At 40.1% G+C, this 19979-nt stretch overlaps 1 protein-coding gene across 5 annotated transcripts in view; it reads left to right on the top strand.

Annotated features, from left to right (window-relative positions):
- The window catches only part of TBCEL (tubulin folding cofactor E like), a 112511-nt gene extending 93804 nt beyond the window's left edge, over positions 1-18707 (top strand). For all 5 annotated transcript variants that reach the window (XM_077457362.1, XM_077457364.1, XM_077457365.1 and 2 more), the window contains 2 exons: positions 2343-2459; positions 18139-18707. In XM_077457362.1, coding sequence (XP_077313488.1) covers positions 2343-2459; positions 18139-18457 — 436 coding nt within the window. In that variant the 3' untranslated portion in view covers positions 18458-18707. The remainder of the gene's footprint in view (positions 1-2342; positions 2460-18138) is intronic.
- The last annotated feature ends 1272 nt before the right edge of the window (positions 18708-19979 follow it).

The following is a 19979-nucleotide window of genomic DNA, read 5'->3' as shown; positions in this document are numbered from 1 at the left end:
ATGTCATAGTCCCCATGTGACATCAACCCATGTGACCAGCCCATGTGACATATACCATGTGACACCGCCCCATTGTCACTATATAAGTGGCCGCGCATTCCGGCCGGAGAGATCGTCGAGGCAACATCTCCTGAAGAAGAAGAAGAACGGAAGGCGGCGGCGATAGAAGACCGGGCCACCGCCTGTAAAAGAGCTATAAGAAGGCGCGGTGGCCCGGCAGAAGATCCGAAGGGGAGAAGAGGCCGGCGGGGAGGGAGAAAGCCGGACTCCTCCGCTAGCAAAAGAGCTACAAGAAGATAGCAGAGGAGTCCGGCGAGAAGACCCCCGAAGACGGAAGACCCCCGGAGCTGTGCAATAAAATATTTTAACCCTGTGTTGTGTTTTTTTTGTACTTTTTTCACAGGTGAATGGGTAGGGGTACATTGTACCCCATACTCATTCACATAGGGTGGGGGGCCGGTATCCGGGGGCCCCCTTATTAAAGGGGGCTCCCGGATTCCAATAAGCCCCCCGCCCGCAGACCCCGACAACCAACGGCCAGGGTTGTCGGGAAGAGGCCCTTGTCCCCATCAACATGGGGACAAGGTGCTTTGGGGTGGGGGGCCGCGAGGTCCCCCCTTCCCCAAGGCACCCCCCATGTTGAGGGCACGCGGCCTGGTACGGCTCAGGAGGGGGGGTCGCTCGCTCGCCCCCCTTTCCTGGCCGGCCGGGTAGCGTGCTCGGACAAGGGTCTGTTGTGGACTTGGGGGGGGGACGCCCACGCCGATTTTTTTCGGCGTTGGGGTTCCCCTTTAAGTCCATTCCAGGCGGCGGGGCCAGCGACGTCTCCTTCGCGGGCCCCGCCTACCTGGATACCCGCTCCAAATGAGCGGACTTTTCTCCGGGCGGGAAAAGTCCGCTCATTTCAAAAGTAGGGCGGACTGGCACACACACGGGCGGACTGTCCGTTGAAATGCGAGTCCGACGGACAGTCTTTCCAACATTCCAAAAGACTTAGTCCGCCAGACTGTCCGCTGAAAAAGTCCGCTGAAGCCCACACACGAGCGGACTGTCCGCTGAAATGTGTTTCGGCGGACTAAGTTGGGCAGACAGTCTGCCCGTGTGTACGCGGCCTCTGTATGCAACACAAGTTTCAGACAAAATCCATCTGAAAAAAATCCGTCGGATTTTGTTGTCGGAATGTCCGACCGTGTGTACAAGGGCTAAGGGGTCCATATAACCTCACAGAGTTTTATTGGCACTTGTGCACTTTATATTTAGTTGTGTGTTTTAGTTGTGCGTTACGGATTTTGTGCACATTATTTGTTTTGCTATATTTTGCACTTGCACTTTACACCAGTTGTATGTTAACTATTTTATGCACATTATTATATTCTTGTGGATCTATAACTATAGATTAAGATGCAGATTATTCAGTGCATAGCCATTCCAGGGCAGCGTATATTCAATATTTTATGCCATACTGTATTTGCGCAGCGATCTTTCAAATGCAATTTTATTTTTTTAAATTACTTTAAAGAGGAAGTAAACCCTTCCAAACAACTTGGACCTATAGGTAAGCCTAGATTAAGGCTTACCTGTAGGTCCAAGCAATATCTCCTAAACTTATATGGTTTAGGAGATATTTGCCCGAAAATGGGCACCGCTGTCTACGGCGCATGCGCCGTAGACAGCGGCGCGCAGCGCACTAAATGCGGCAAATCCAAGAATGGATTTGCCTAATTTGTCGACTCCCGTGCGCATGCGCGGGAGTGACGTCATCGCGGCTTCGCCGCTGTGATTCGTCGGAGCTGCGAGACGCCACAAGCAACATGGATGCGGCGGACTACAGGGGACAGCGGCGACTTCGCTGGCTCCTGTGTCAGGTAAGTGACACATAATGAGCTACTATGCGATGCATAGTAGTCCATTATGCTTTACCTTTGCAGGGAAAAAAAGAGGAAGTAAACCCATCAGGGTTTACTTCCTCTTTAATGAATAAAAATAAATAAAAAAAACTAACCAGTAATATTTATGTTTTTTTCTTGGTATATGATGCTGTATATCGCATGTTAGCAGGATTATGTGCCATCTCAGATACAAGGAAAATGATTCTGTTATTGCAGGCACTTGCAGGCTGTCTTAATGGGGTTGTATGGTATAGTTCAGAAATGTTGAAAAAAAATAAAATAAATTTGACCCAAACCATTATCACTTTGATTATAACTGACAGGCACCCATCAAAACTTCTCACAGTGCGATGTGAAAGTATATTGATTTCAAAAGACTGATCAGATCTTTCCCTCTACCAGTTTTAGTGCAATGATGTCCCAGCTAAACTTTTTCTCTTATATAAACTCTAGATTACCATCTGTTTCCAAACTGAATGGCAGCGTTGTCACAGAAGGTGAAAGAGAAGACTCAGAGAGATTCTTCCTCCGTTACTATATGAATTTCCCAAAGGAAGATGTCCCATTAAGGTGAGACCTTGGACAAAAGATAGAGGGGAGTTAGGTCTGACACAAAATACCTTTTCAGATCCAGTTTTAAGTGTATACAAACAAGTTCCCTATTGGCCCTGACTATTGTTTTTCTCCAGCTTAAATGTCTGTCAAGGTTAAAGTCAGATCTGGAAGATTTGCCCGGAGCAGCAGTCAGCTATGTCAGTGAACTGAAGTAAATGTTCTGTTTTTTTTTTTTTTCCTTACTGTTGAAACATTTTGTTTTAATACGTCACTGCTGCAACAAGAGTAACGTATAAATTAACCATTTCTTAAAGTGAAACTTTAAATAAAAAACAGTACAGCGATACTTCATATAAATCAATATGATAGTGTCACTCTTGAAAATTTGTTTATTAAAAAGGTAGTGCAATACAACCTCTAATATACTGTTAATCAACAAACATCCAACACCCAAAATGGGAAAAAGTCTCTGTCTTTCTTTTCTCAACTTTAACATATCACAGTGGGGTTGATTTACTAAAACATGGGTGCAAAATCTGGTGCAGCTGTGCATGGTAGCCAATCCGCTTCTAACTTCAACTTGTTCAATTACGTTTTGACAAAAAAAAAACTGGAAGCTGATTGGTTTCTATGCAGAGCTGCACCAGATTTTGCACTTTCCAGTTTTAGTAAATCGACCCCACTGTGCCTTGTGCATCCAATATCACTGTAGTGCTCAAATCCACTTTCCACCCCTTTGTGCTCCGTACCGAGTGTGCTGTCACCTTCTCCTTATGACCCATATATTATATTGGGTCATAAAATGCATGTTTACCTTTTCTGAGGTCCTCTGATTTCCAGTTTCAGCAGGTACCTCTTATCCTCTCTGGCTCTCAGGGCAAAAAGCATAATCACTACATAGTGCTTTACCATGTAAAACCTTTTATTTAAACAAATTTCCAATATAATACACTCACATTACAATATATAGTGCACCTAATTCCAGTGCATCTAAGTAATAAAGCGTAGTAGTAATAAAATTGTCAGCACTGAAATATTGAACAAATATTAAATATATTCCACGTCAAATTTCATAAAATGTTTTATTTTAAACATATGTTAAAAGGCCATACCATGTGCAAATGCATCAATAAGTCTCCAATATTATGCAAAACAATTAAAAGTGCTTAAATCCTGTTCATAAGAACACATAAGTGCACTGAAAAAAGTACATCCAAAAGTGCTTCCAGTCCTCACACCCCTGTGAATTGAATTACTCAACAGAGAAGCATGACCTTCCAGCAGGAGAAAGGTCCAGTAGCACTTTAGGTAAGTATTTTAGGCCAGCAGAAGGACATCCATATCCACCTGCATTATTTGAACTCTTTTCCTCCCATTGTGTTAGGACCATAAATAAAACTATTGCGCAATTGTAACTACTCTTCTAGTGGAAGCGACAACATTCTATATTGCTCACCTTGGAGCAGGCTTGTGTTCCCCCAAAAGCACCATCCCTGGTTACATGCGTGATGACATCACTCAGGGTAACTCCAACACGTTTCATCAAAATCACGTGACTTCCACAGGGTAATTCATGTGACCATGATGAAACCTGTTGGGCAGGGCCTGGTTGATATCATGCACATTCGAACCAGGAAATAATTGGAATAGTCTGTATACATACCAGCTGCTGATGTACTACTGCACTTTTTTACTTCGATGCACTTGGTATTAAGTGCACTATATACTGTAATCTGAGTGTATCTATATTAGAAATTGGTTTACCCACAACAGTTTGATAACAATTAATGTCCGTTAACAAAAAGAACATACATTTCACATTAATAAGTATGCTACCAAAATGAGTATGTGCTGTCAATTGCCTTTAGCATTGCTCCCGTTTCTTCTTGCCAGTGCAGTCACTTCCTCAAAAACTATACATCACTTTCTTCAATAAAAGTACAGTGCCTTGAAAAAGTATTCATACCCATTGACATTTTCCACATTTTGTCATTTTACAACCAAAAACGTAAATTTATTTTATTGCGATTGTATGTGGTAGACCAACACAAAGTGTCACATATTTGTGAAGTGAAAGGAAAATAATAAATGGTTTTCAATTTTTTTTTTACAAATATCTGAAAAGTGTGGAGTGCATTTGTATTCAGCCCCATTTACTCTGATAGCCCTAACTAAAATCTAGTGGAACCAATTGCCCTCAGAAGTCACCTAATTAGTAAATAGAGTCCACCTGTGTGTAATTTAATCTCAGTATAAATACAGCTGTTCTGTAAAGCCCTCAGAGGTTTGTTAGAGAACCTTAGTGGAAAAACAGCATCATTTAGGCCAAGGAACACACCAGACAGGTCAGGGATAAAGTTGTAGAGAAGTTTAAATCAGGATTAGGTTATAATAAAAAAATATTCCAAGCTTTGAACATCTCATTGGAGCACTGTTCAATCCATCATCCGAAAATGGAAAGAGTATGGCACAACTGCAAACCTACCAAGACATGGCCGTCCACCTAAACTGACAGGCCGGGCAAGGAGAGTATTAATCAGAGAAGCATCTAAGAGGCCCATTGTAACTCCGGGGTAGCTGCAGAGATCCACAGCTCAGGTGGGAGAATCTGTCCTCGGGACAACTATTTGTCATGCATTCCAAGAAGAAAAACATAGTTGAAAGAAAGCCAAAAGAAGTCCCGTTATTAGTTTGCGAGAAGCTATGTGGGGGACACAGCAAACGTGGGAGAAGGTGCTCTGGTCAGATGAGACTGAAATTGAACTTTTTGGCCTAAAAAAATGCAATATGTGGCGGCAAACTAACACTGCACATCACCCTGAACACATCATCCCCACCGTGAAACAGGGTGGTGGCAACATCCTGTTGTGGGGATGCTTTTCTTCAGCAGAGACAGGGAAGCTGGTCAGAGTTGATGGGAAGATGGATGTAGACAAATATAGAGCAATCTTAGAAGAAAACCTGTTAGAGTCTTCAAAAAACTTGAGACTGGGTCGGAGGTTCACCTTCCAGCAGGACAATGACTCTGAACATACAGCCAGAGCTACAATGGAATGGCTTAGATCAAAGCATATTCATGTGTTAGAATGCCTAGTCAGAGTCCAGACCTAAATCCAATTGAGAATCTGTGGCAAGACCTTTAAAAATTGCCGTTCACAGACGCTCCCCATCCAATCTGACAAAGCTGGAGCTATTTTGCAAAGAAGAATACATGCTAGAGACATGCAGCTGTAATTGCAGTGAAAGGTGGTTCTATAAAGTATTGGGGGCTGAACACAAAAGCACGCCATACTTTTCAGACAATTATGTGCCACTTTGTGCTGGTCTATCACATAAAATCCCAATAAAATACATTTTGACAAAATGTGGAAAATTTCAAGGGGTGTGAATACTTTTTCAATGCACTGTATGTACGTTTCCAGCGCAATTGTTTGTCTTGACTCATTTAGAGAGGTAGGCTGACAGACGCTTTACACTGCTGAAGTTCAGACTACCAAGGGAGAAAGGAGAGAATATCGGGGAGATAAGATAAAACACTATCCTTGTAAGTTTAACTCTTTTGTGTTTCCCTGACAGCAGAGTTTGTCCTGTCATCTCTCCTGCTTTTCTTTTCTCCCTGCCTGATCTGTATTTCCTCTGCACAGCCCGTTTCATTCCTGTTTTTTTCACCTTTCAACAACAGTAAAACTTTTAGCTGTCAGCTAATCGCCTTCTAGTGGCTTTTATTTATAAAGCACAGTGCCGAGAATAGAGAGCAAATGAGCATGTGTGGAGTGGGAAAGACAGTGCCTTACTGGATTTGAAACGGTATAGGCACTTATGTTGAATGTTTTACATAGCTATACCTGCAAAAGGGGCCAGTATGAAGTGCCCTATTAGTACTTAATTGTATGAATAAGTTTGCACTTTAATGTTTATATGCATGAGTGGCACTTAATGTGAGCAGCTACTAGGATTAAAAATGGGTGTATTTTGGTGGCATAAGCAGCAGAGTGTTTTTTTTTTTTTTTTTTTTTTTTATATGGTCATTAAAGGGAAATATACCTGGAAAAAAAAGGTTTTTTATTGTAGAAGATTGCACACATGAGGGTGCAAGTAGCTGTTGACTATGCTACTTTGTATTCTCTGCCAGACTCCCACAACCAGAAATAATTGGACGACCTGGAGGGTTGGTTAAGAATGTATGCACCTTAAGTAGAGCATAGAAGGTGGGCATTTTTGACTCCTTAACTACTTGCTGACAGCCGGCAGTCAAATGATGGCCAGGCGGCACACCTATTGTGGCGGGAGGCCGTCATATGACGGCCTCTCGTTTAAACAGGGAATGTGCGCGATCGTGCGTGTGCATCCCTGTGTACTTCGGTGGCGGCGTGTCGCGGAGACACCGCTCGCCACTGAAGGGGGTGAACAGACATTGGTTTTGGCTGTTTACCACGTGATCGGCAGTGATGAAGTCACCTGTCACGGTCCGTCGGGGTACCCGAGTACCTGTCACAGTCCATCAGGGTACCCGAGTACCTGTGACGGTCCATCAGGGTACCCGAGTACCTGTCCACGGTCCATCAGGGTACCCGAGTACCTGTCCACGGTCCATCAGGGTACCTGAGTACCTGTCACGGTCCATCAGGGTACCCTAGTACCTGTCACAGCCCATCAAAGTACCCGAGTACCTGACACGGTTCATCCGAGTAGCTGTCACAGCCCATCAAAGTACCGAGTACCTGTGCCAGTCCATCTGAGTACCCGAGTACCTGTCCCAGTCCATCTGAGTACCCGAGTACCTGTCCCAGTCCATCTGAGTACCTGAATACCTGTCCCAGTCCATCTGAGTACCTGAATACCTGTCCCAGTCCATCTGAGTACCTGAATACCTGTCCCAGTCCATCTGAGTACCTGAATACCTGTCCCAGTCCATCTGAGTACCTGAATACCTGTCTCAGTCCATCTGAGTACCTGAGTACCTGCCACAGTTCATCTGAGTACCTGTCCAAGTTCATCTTAGTACCCGAGTACCTGTCACCAGGCCATCAGAGTACCCAAGTACCTATTTCCAGCCCATCAGAGTACCCGAGTACCTATTTGCAGCTCATGTCTCATAGAATATACGTTAGGGTGTTTGCTTTCCAAAATGGTTGTTTTCCAACATTTTGTGGGTAATTTCACTGTCCTGGTGGGCCAGGACCTTCAAAAGTGTGATGGGTGGGAATGAAATAAGATGTGTCATTTATGCTCCTAGAACACCTGAACGTACTACTTCAATGTTCGGCCTCTCTATGTGACCAGACTGTATAAAAGTCCTACACATGTGGTATCGCCATACTCTGGGGGAGTAGCTGAATGTGTTTTGGGGTGTAATTTTTGCTATATACATGCTATGTGTTAGAAATATCTTATAAATTGACAACTTTGTGTAAAAAATAAATAAATAAAAAAATGCGTTTTCATTTTTTTCCACATATTCCAAAAACTTCTGGAAAAAAATGAACCGTTCAAAAGACTCATTATGCCTCACAGATTATACGTTGGGGTGTTTGATTTCCAAAATGGGGTCATTTTATGGGAAATTCCATTGTCCTGGTACTCCAGGGCCTTCAAAAGTGTAATAGGTGGTTGAGAAATGAGATGCGTCATTTTTGCTCGTAGAACGTCTGAAGGTACTACATCAATGTTGGTGCTCTCTGGCCAGGCTGTGTAAAAGTCTCACACATGTGGTATCGCCGTACTCTGGAAGAGTAGAAGAATGTATTTTGGGGTGTAATTTGTTGTATGCATATGCTGTGTGTGAGAAATAACCTGATAATATGACAATTTTGTAAAAAAAAAAAATAATAAAAAAAATCTTCATTTTGCAAAGAATTGTGGGAAAAAATGACAACTTAAAAAAACTCACCATGCTACTTACTTAATACCTTGGAATGTCTACTTTGTAAAAAGGGGTCATTTGGGGTTTTTTTTTTTACTTTCCTGACTTGTTAGTGTCTCAAGAAATGAGGTACACATGATGTACTGAAGGCCTGATCAGATGTGATCAATTTTCAGCGATTGGCACCATAGTTTGTAGACTCTATAACTTTCACAAAGACCAAATAATATACACTAATGTGGGTTATTTTTACCAAAGATAGGTAGCAGTATAAATTTTGGCCAAAATCTATGAAGAAAAATTACTAATTAGCAAAAATTTATGACAGAAACAAAGAAAAAGGCATTTTTTTCACAAAATTTACGTTTTATTTTATTTATAGCACAAAAAATAAAAAACCCACTAGTGATTAAATACCACTAAAAGAAAGCTCTATTTGTGTGGAAAAAAGGACACAAGTTTCATATGGGAACAATGTTGCATGCCTGAGTAATTGTCATTGTCATTCAAACTGTGAGAGCGCTGAAAGCTGAAAATTGGTCTGGTCAGGAAGGGGGTGCAAGTGCCCTGTATTGAGGTGGTAAATATTGAGGTAATTCCATGTTTGTTTGTCTATTATGTTATCTAAAAGGGCTTTATGGATAATATTCCTATATTTCATGCAGTAGTTATCAATTACTGTTTGACAAATGTGCCTATACCACTCTCTTTTAAGGAGAATGATCATGCACATCTGGTAATAATGTTCAATTTTCACGATTACTAGGTTACTGCCTTTTTCTGCTGGTTTAATTACTATATCAACATTCTTCTGGCTTTCCTATGTATTAAGGAGAGATTGTCTGGGCAAGTTTTAGACCATACTATATTTTCTATTTCTTTAGTAGTTTGCTGGACAAATGCTCAAATATTGGGGTTATTGCCCAAGATTAGGACATTTTTAGATTTGGGTTTGAAAGAAAAAAGGTTTTCCCCATCAGTGGCGTCTGAGTGTTGGGAGGAGAGGATGCCTCTTCAAATGCATCACCCTCATCCCAAAGCTGCATTAAATCATTGATGGCTTGAATTAACCCGGATTATGAAATTGGGCTCATCCGTGGTAGTTAAAGGGTTGAACTGAGTTATAATGCTGGGTTTGTCATATATAGTTTTGAACATGTCTTCCATTATATAATATGAAGTCAAACCTAAACATTTTCAATTTGTATGCAATCAGGCAGACCCTTGCTCTACATAGTTGAAGGTAAATCTGAAGGAATATGATCAAGAAAATTGTATATGTATGGCCAGCTATAGTTTAACTTCCTATGAAATGCTTGGTTGCCTTTACTGCAAGGTAAATAGAAAAGTTATATTAACCTACTCAATCACCATACCTTGTGTCTGCTGAACAGAGGTTGTAAACATGATTCTAGACCTGAAAATATTATATTTTACATAATTTCACAAAATTTTGCTATGGCTGTTCAAATAAAAAAGACAAAAACAATATAAAGCTTTGCAGGAGAATTAAATGGCCTCTCAGAATACCATTCAGAACAGTTGGAGTAGAAAACACATAAAAGTTTCTTGTAATAATATAGAAGAAAACTCCAGAGGAAGAAAGAAGTAGTACAAATTCCAGCCCAAAAGATTTAATTGGACATGGAAGGTTCAGAGTGAATGAAAGCAAGTGAAAGAATTTTAAATTGCTTTTAGAGACACAAAAAATATCAGGGAGGAGGAAGACGACTATCTCTTTTGACAATCATTGTATTCAGCTTTAAAAATGAAATACTGTAATGAAGATTCAGAATTAATCTATCATCGATTCATTAGATGGTTATCACTTATAAGCAGCAAAAACCTTAAAACTTCAAGACTCGGCTAAGAGACCAACCTCTCTACTGTCAATGAATCCTTTGTCCATAGCTCTCCATCTGTGCAATGTGAAAGAGAGACACTGATAGGTCTTGTGCAGCGATTAATGGTTGAGTCTTTCCAGTTCATAGCGCCAGTATGCTATTCCAAACCGCCTGCGTCTCATGTTACAGGTGACTGGGTCATTCTTTCCTGTGAATCATCATGTTTCTGACTTGCTTACTGCTCACTTACTTCCCATGAAATTTCTATTTGCCTTCATGAATGTAATATAGCATATTAAACTGAGAAATTGGTGACAAGAAAAGTGCATTTAAAGTGGAGGGCCACCCTGAAAAAAAAAAAATACATAAAAAATTTGAAAAAAATCATTATAAAAAAAATGAAAAAAAATTTTTTTTTACTTACCAGAAATGCCTGTTGCTAGGCACATCATCCTAATCTGCCTCTTCCTCCTCTGCGGAGATCTTCTTTCTTCTCTCCTCCGTGCGGCATCTTCTGGGTAATGGGTCACGCTGTGTTCTGGGAACTGTGTGTCCCAGAACACAGCGCATCCCATTCACAAAGCGATGCGCGACTCGCGCATGCGCAGTAGGAAACGGGCAGTGAAGCCTTAAGGCTCCACTGCCTGTTTCCCTTACCCAAAATGGTGGCGCCGGGACCCGAGACCGAGGGACGGGTCAGCCTCGGGCAGCCGACATCGCGGGCGCCCTGGACAGGTAAGTGTGCTTATTAAAAGTCAGCAGCTACAGTGTTTGCAGCTGCTGACTTTTAAAAAAAAAAATTCAAAACCGGCCCTCCTCTTTAAGCTGCAACTTAAAAGATATTTCAAGGAATTTATATTTTTCTCTTTCTGCATCTCCTTGCCTCAGGAAATGCCTCTTTTCCTCAATTTATTGCTCATCAGCACACGGTACCTAGGGAGCTTTCTTCTCTCAAACTGCAGTGTCCCCACAATTACCACATTTCCCCTCTAACCCCAATTCAGCACTATAGTGTCTCTGAAAATACACATTTCTTTTTCCCATGCTCAGCAGCACAGGGTACCTAGAGAACGCTTTATCCCTACTTCCAAAATCTACAATGTGCTTGCAATTATAATTTTGCCTTACTAACTTCAACACAGCATGCTAGTATCCAAAAAAGTTCCTTTGCATGAATCTCATCCATGCAGCTTGTTAAAGCTTGATATTTTATGCTCCCTATGCAAAGACTGAGCAGTTACCCTGCAAATATCATTTTTATCCATACCATCTTTAGCCGTGGAGCATCTCTGGAAATATTGCTTGGTCTTAGATGAGCTGTCTCAAAACTTTTCATTTAAATACTCTTTTCTCTAATTCTGTTTCCTGCTGAACCAGCCAGACAGCTTAGTAAATAAGAGTATGAAGCAATGATGTACAAAGAACAGGGACCCAAATCCCCCCAGAATTATAAAAACATCTTAATGCATCCTAATCCAGTAAGCTGTAAGTTGTTGATTGCACCATTTATTGAATAACCCATTTAGCACGTCTGTTTGTATGTATCCAACATATCCAGTGTGATCAATATGAAAAGTACAGTACACAAATGTGAAGCCAGCCTTAAGGAATCCAATGGTGAGAATTATTGAGGTTGGCATTTCTGACCATGCGTGATTGTTACAGATTTTAAACCTGAAATATAAAAAGGCCAGAGACAGCTGAGCAAATAGCATTTTCAAAACGGTCAGCAGTGTCAGCCTTTCTCTAATTAGCAAATATAATGTGCTAACAACATATAATAAACAAATCCAAAAGTTCATAATTTATTAACTCTAGCCTCATATGAACAATCCAGTGCTCTTCCTAAGAAAAAAAGAAAATTACTCCTTCTAAATTTAACAATCCACCTGGTGACAATTCTATTCTGGTCACCTCCATGCTATGACCTCTGAAAAAGAAAAGCGATCAAGAGAGCTTGTTACCCATGTAAGGGTTAACATGACGCATTAGTCTCCCCTCTTGCCGAATACCTATATGAATCCAGCCAAACATTCACCCAGTACAGTTGTGCTCAAAAGGTTACATACCCTGGAAGAATTTGATTTCTTGGCCATTTTTCAGAGAATATAATCACTAGCAGACACTTTTCTTTCACTCATGGTTAGTGTTTGGCTGAAGCCATTTATTATCAATCAACTGTCTTTTTAAATCACAATGACAACAGAAAAGCTAAACACTGCTGATTGGCATTCTCAATTCCTTGAATATCTTTTTATATCCCTTTCCTGTTTTATACAGTTTGACTACATTTTCCCACAGATTATTTGAAAATTATTTTGATTTCCACTTGACTCAGAATCCAGAAACATCAGTACAGCACTGGATAAAAGATGCAAGGGTCTGTCAGGAGTTCAGAAACTCATTGACCTTTTATACATACACACTAATTACAGGCAAACAGATCACAGGTGAGGATGGTTACCTTTAATAACCAGTCAAACCCCTTAGTGTCAACTTGTGTGCATGTTATCAGGCCAAAATCACCAGGAGACCAAAAACACAAGTGGCTAATAATCCAGCCTAGGATCTCAATGGCAAGCACCACATTCCTCTATCCCCACAGCAATCCTCCTCATCCAGACAGGGCCAAACGATATATGCCCATAAACCAAAAAGAAGCTGGCATAGTGTTAAACTTTAAACTACTTAAAATAAAAAGTCAATTGAACACTTAGCATTACAGAGTATAAACAGCATATACAAGATAATTGACCTGGCCGGCTCTCGACAACAGCCCGCTCGCTTCCAGGACTCGCCCAGCATGCGGTGACATCAGCATGCCGCTCTTCCCTACATGTTTCTTCACTACAAAGTATTTTGTCATAAGGTAACCCATGACAACGTCCTTTGTAGTGACGAAACATGTAGGGAGGAGCGGCATGCTGATGTCACCGCGTGTTGCGTCAATCCCGGAAGTGAACAGGCTGTTTTCGAGAGCCTGCTGGCTCGATTATCTTGTATATGCTGTTTTTACTCTGTGACGCTAAGTGTTCAATTGACTTTTTATTTTAAGTAGTTTAAAGTTTTACACTATGCCAGCTTCTTTTTGCTTTATGGGGATATATCTTTTGGCCCTGTCTGGATGAGGAGGATTGTTGTGGGCATAGAGGAATCTGGTGCTTGCCATTGAGATCCTAGGCTGGATTATTAGCCCCTTGCGCTTTTGGGTCTTCTGTAACAAGAGACCATATTGTTCCGCTAAGCCAGTGTTTCTCAAATCCAGTCCTCGGGCCCCCCCAACAGTTCATGTTTTCAGGATTTCCCTCAGATGAAACGGCTGTGGTAATTGCTAAGGCAGTGAAACTGATCAAATCACCTGTGAAAAATAATGGAAAACCTGAAAACATGACCTGTTGGGAGGGCCTGAGGACTGGATTTGAGAAACACTGCGCTAAGCGGCAGTGTGTATCTAGGTGGAGGCATTTTCCTTGCTCTGCACACAGTTCTTCTGGTGTTTGGATTTATGTCACAGTGATCAAGTTATTTGTTTTACATTGCATGGACATTTATTTGCATTTTATTAGTAATCATATGTCACTTTTACTCACTGAATTGACAATTTGTACTACACATGTCACTTATGCTTTTGTTTTCAAATATCACTTATTTGTTCACTTTTCAATTTTCATTATATTGGTTATTATTAATTAATCTGCATATATAGTGGTTGTTAGTTTCATATTTTTATTTTTATTCACCCATTGCTTACTGGCCAGTTCCAGCTTTGTCACTTATTTACTTATCAGTGTTAAGTGCACTGTTCTGACTTCCACATTTTGTGTTCCATCAGTAATTTTTAACGTAGTTTATTTGTTTTGATTCTGGTTTGGCGTTGTATAGCGCTTTTCAGTTGCAGCTTGGTTCTTTTTAATAAATAGCTCAGTTTTCCTTCTTACCAAAATCACCAGGGTATGTAAACTTTTGATCAGGGTCATTTGGGTAGTTTTTGATGCCATTATGATTTTAAGAGTAAACAAAGTAGATTGATAATAAATGTCTTAGCCAAACACTAACCATGAGTAAAAGAAATGTTTTTGTGTGACCATTCATATTCTCTGAAAAATGGCCAAGAAATCATGAATTCTGCCAGGGTATGTAAACTTATGAGAACACCTGTATATAAATATAGACATAAAAAAAGAAGACCTAGATAGTGCTCAATGTATTCTTTTTGTTTTATATGAGACAGGTCAATTACAAACGCTCACAAACTGAACATGAAGAAAGTGCTTATATAATAAAGCTCCATTCAGTGATATGTTAGAAAAAGGATCAGCCAACAAACAGCAGACTGGGCTATGTGTAATCCCAAATGCTGGTATACAGACTCGCAGCATGATGATGTCATCTGGATAAAACTCCACCCCTTTACGAGTTACAACCTGTCACAAGACTTCTTCAGGCCTTCTTGACCTAAAGGAGGATTTCGTCACTTCCAATTTTGGTCTTTTGTTTACCGGCTGGTAAATCAGCCGATCAAACTGATCTCAGTTTGATCGACTGCTTTGGGGGGCAGAGATCTGGGGTCTAATAAACCCCAGATCTCTCATTTATTGCCCATGCTATCACAAGGAATGTGGTTCATCCCTTGTGATGACAAGGTTGATTAAAAAAAAAAATGTAATGGCCGTGTAAAAAAATACATTTAAATGAAGTGCCCATGTGCTCACATGCAAATGCAAACATGAACATAGGCCCCTCATGCATATATAAACGGAGCACAATCCATCCATGTGAGATATTATAGCTAACATCAGAGGGAGAGCATTAATTCTAGCACTAGACCTCCTGTGTAACTCTAAATTGATAAACTGTAAAGGCTTTTAAATTGTCACTTATGAAGATGATTAGGCGCCGCAGTTTGACTTCCGTTCTATGGGTGTACTCAGGTATTTATTTACTCAACATAATATCTTTTATGCTTACCAAAAAACAGAGGCTTATGAACTTCTTCAACTCCATTATTACTTTCATCAAAATTATTCACAATGCAGATAGGGGTTGAAATGTCTGTTTGGAATTTGTATAACACTTTACCCTCAACTTAGGCAGGTATTTTCTGGTTGTATATTTTTCATCAAAATAGAATACATTTCTCCAAATCACCTGTCCTTCTCAAATGGGGTAATGATCAGGGGTTGGACTTCTCAGCTGAAACATGGCAGAAAGCAGTTCTTAAGTACAGCACTACACATTGGGGCTAATTTATTAAAAATGGAGAGTGCAACATCTGGTGTAGCTCTGCATAGAAACCAATCAGCTTCCAGTTTTTTTATTTTTTTTATAAAGTGTAATTGAACAAGCTGAAGTTAGAAGCTGATTGGCAACCACACACAGCTGCACCAGATTTTGCACTCTTCAAAATCAAACCAATTGTAAATCAATAGTAAATCATTGGAAGAATGCCTTAAAAAATTCAGTGTTCCCACCACAGTTGGCACTGTTAAATATTTCCATAGATTCTCACCCGAAACAATACAGAACTATTGTATCCCATATATTATAGGCAGCAAATTTAACCACTTGTCTACTGGGCACTTAAACCCCCCTCCTGCCCAGACCAATTTTCAGCTTTCGGTGCTCTCACACTTTGACAATTACTCAGTCATTAAATAGAACCGTTGTTACTCAGTCATGTAAGACTACCCAAATTATTTTTTTATCCTTTTTTAATACAAATAGAGCTTTCTTTTGGTGGTATTTCATCACCTCTGGGTTTTTTATTTTTTGAGCTATAAATGAAAAAAGACCAAAAATCTAGAAAAAAAAAATACGCATTTTTCTTTTTCTTCTTTCTCTGTGATAACATTTTGCAAATTATTAATTTTTCTTCATGAATTTTGGCCACATTTTATACTGCTACATATCTTTGGTAAAAATAACCCAAATTAGTGGATATTATTTGGTCTGTGTGAAAGTTATAGAGTCTACAATCTGTGGTGCAAATCATAAAAAATTGATCACACCTGATGTACTGGTTGCGACCTGAACAAGCCAGCAAAGTACAAATACCATCCAAATGACCCCTTTTTGGAAAGTAGACATTCCAAGGTATTTAGTAAGAGGCATGGTGAGGTTTTTGGTGTTGTAATTTTTTCCCACAATTCTTGCAAAATTAAGATTTTTTTTTTTCCACAAAATTGTCATTGTAATCGGTTATTTCATACATTCTGCTACTCCTCCTGAGTATTATGATACCACATGTGTGGGACTTTTTCACAGCCTGGCCACATAGAGAGGCCCAACATGCAGGGAGCACTGTCAGGTATTCTAGGAGCATACATTACACATCTAACTTGTTGACTACCTATTACACTTTTGAAGGCCCTGGAGCACCAGGACAATGACACGTGACACTGACGTGACACCGATGGCAGATGGCACCGATACGTGACACTGATGACAGATGGCACTAATACGTGGCACTGATGACACATGACACTGATAACAGATGGCATGTGACACAGGTGGCACTGATATGTGGCACTGATGACCTGTGACATGACACTAACAGCACTGGGGAGAGGTGGAACTGATAGGTGGCACTGGGGACAGATGGCACTGACAGATGGCACTGATAGGTGTCACTGGGGACAGGTGGACATGTGTGTTGTGAGTGTTAACTCACTTTTCACAGACGCTGCAGCACGGAAGCTCTCCCTCCTCACACGCTGTCTCTGTGTGAGGAGGGAGTGCCAGTGATGAGATGATCTCATATGTTTACATATGAGATCACCTCTCATTGGACACACCAATCGAGTGCTAAATGGCTGCTGTGATTGGCCATTTAGCATGATCTGTGATTGGCTGTGTCCAAGGGACACGGGCAACACAGAACTTCCCCGATGCGTGCCCGAGGTTGGCGCGCAGAGGATATGTAAACAGGGGGACATGCAGGGACGTCTACCCGGCAGTTAGCTGCGCTGTAGCCGCCTTTTGGCTATAGCGTGGGCATGAAGTAGTTAAAGTGGTATTAAACCCAAAACAAAAAATGTAATATATTTTAGCTTACCAAACATTAGATGTAGTGGATGCATCAGTTTTCTTTTCTGTTTCCATCCTGGTGCTCTGGCCAGTAACAAACCAGTATTAAGCTAGCCATAGATTTTCAAAAATTGCTTGATTCCTTCCAGTGGAGCTATTGTATTCTTCCGTCCCTGCTGGGAGAACATACAGTGATTAGTGGCAATAGTTGCTGGCAACTACCGCACGAAAAAAAAAACAGTTTAAATGTACCCAACCAAGTTGATCGTTCTATCAACTTTGGTACAATCAGCCTGCCCTTATATGATTAGAATCCTGGCTGGTCCCTGCTGAATTGTCTGTGACCAGCTTTAGAGTGCCTCTAGTCTGGATGAAGGAGCACAAGGGCACTTTTGGACAGCAGCATTGTCAGTCTGGGGGGGGGGGGGTGTTAAATGTACTAGCAGATTTAATTACACTAACAAATTGAAGTCAAACTCCAGCTAATACTTTAACTGCTTGCCGACCGTCTCACGCCAATATACGTCAGCAGAAGGGCACATACAGGCATATTAACATACCTGTACGTTGCCCTTTAAGAAGCAGCTTGCAGGCGCGCGCGCACCCAGCGCGACCCTGGGTATGATGTAATTTGAGTGTGAAAACTGTTGGGTGCCTTATTACCTGTTGTAGTTGAATTTGGACTTATGATGTATGTTAAATTTTGTATTATATATTTTTTTATTTACAATTTTGGAAATCTTGCTCTAAACTGTTTATATCCTAAAAATGGGTTATATGTGCCATGCACACAGTTTGATTTATATGGAAAAATGTCCAACTAATACAGTTCAGTTGTATTGGTGCTGTATATGTGATCATGTTATAATGTCTATATTTGAGCAATAATAAAATATTGGAACATAAAGTGGCATTTCATGGTAAATTAGTGTTAACTTTTTTTTTTTTAATATTATCTTAGGTATCAAGAATTGGTTACAAAGTATGGTAAGTTGGAGCCACTTGCAGAGGTAGATCTCCGACCACAGAACCAAGCCAGTGTTGACATTCACTATGAAGAAAAAGTGCAAACGATAAGTGTTCGCCTTGATCAAACTGTTGCTGAATTTAAGAAGCAACTTAAAACTTTAGTACAGTTGTCCACAAACAATATGCGAGTCTATTACCTGGACCATGAAGCTCCATTTGGACCTGAAGAAATGAAATTCAGCAAGCGAGCCTTACATTCATATAGTGTTCGAGATGGATGCCAGTTTTATGTAGAACCTAAAATCAAATGACCTTTAACAACTCGTAAATGTGTATATTTATATGTATCTACAGATTTTTGTATTTTAAGTGTCTTTATGTTGTTTAATTTCCTAAATTCCACATATGTATAAACCGCTATGCACTGGGGACTCCTCTGGTAACAAAGGTTGATGGAGGCACTCCTAGAGCACTTTGAGTTTCTGAAAGCATAATCCATACAATGTATCTTTATTCCACATTTTATGAAGGATTAAAATTATATCAGAATACCACTCAAAACTAATTTAGAGCACAGTTACTAGGGGGGCATTGCAGATCAAATTAATCCTACCTCTGTAACCCAGATGTGAACACCTACCTCAGTTTCCTCCTGCCTGATCCACTCCCTGTGTACAGCCTGGTTTATAATAAGTAAAGCGAAAACACATTTCATGCTTACATTCTTTTCTGACAATCAGAATCTTAACACCTGAATGATTGTTAAATGGGGATTCTACCAATTGAAACGGCACTAGTGAACCTAGGAGAATTTAACAACAATAACACCAAACAGGAAAAACCCTCATGACACCCAATGCTATAATATTACAACTTAATTCCAAATAAAAAATGATCAAAGATCAAATAGTTAATTTCTAAAACATAAAAACATTTGGCACACCAATCCAATAATTTAACTGCTTGCCTACCAGGGAAATTTTTACATTTTTCACATGCATGTTAAAATCTGTATTTTTTTTGCTAGGAAATTACTTAGAACCCCCAAACATTATATATTTTCTGAAAGCAGAGGCCCTGGACAATAAAATGGTGGCTGTTTTTATTTCACATGATAGTTGTTCAGCCGTTTATCAAACACAAATTTTCAGGAAAAATACATTTGAATGAGTTTTAGTGCAAACACAATATATTAAATGTTTTTAAAAATATAATATAATGCCGTGTCTGGTAAATAGATACTAAATAGTTAGATTTAAAATTGTGCTCGCCTGTGAAATGGTGACAAACTATGGTATCTAAAATTGGCCATAGACGACAATTTAAAAGCCTTTACAGGTTATAATTTTAGAGTCAAACATGAACCATGGCGCTAGAATCTGACATAAGTGACGATGTGTGCACCAATCACCATTTACGTATACAGTTAGGTCCATATATATTTGGACACAGGCACAATTTTTCATACTTTTTGGCTCTATGCCACCAAAATAAAATTAAAATAAAACAATCCAAATGAATTTGAAATGCAGACTTTAATTCAAGGGGTTGAACATAAATATCAAGTACAAATTTTAGCAACTGCAACCAGTTTTACACACAGCCCACCCCCCCATTTTCAGGGACTCAAATGTAATTGGAAAAATGAATATAATCATAAATAAAATGTTCATGTTTAACCGCCTGCCGACCAGCAAACAAAATTGTCTGCCATAATGTCGCAGTCACAATAAAAAAAAATCGCTGATCACCGCCATTACTAGTAAAAAAATAAAAATTAATAAAAATGCCATAAATCTATCCCCTATTTTGTAGACACTATAACTTTTGTGC

The sequence above is a fragment of the Lithobates pipiens genome, unplaced genomic scaffold, assembly GCF_037356315.1.
Source record: "Lithobates pipiens isolate NorthernLeopardFrog02 unplaced genomic scaffold, aLitPip1_a1.2 Scaffold_27, whole genome shotgun sequence".
Classification (NCBI taxonomy): Eukaryota; Metazoa; Chordata; class Amphibia; order Anura; family Ranidae; genus Lithobates; species Lithobates pipiens.
The sequence above is the reverse complement of the archived record's forward strand: the minus strand, read 5'-3'. Positions and strand labels throughout refer to the sequence as shown.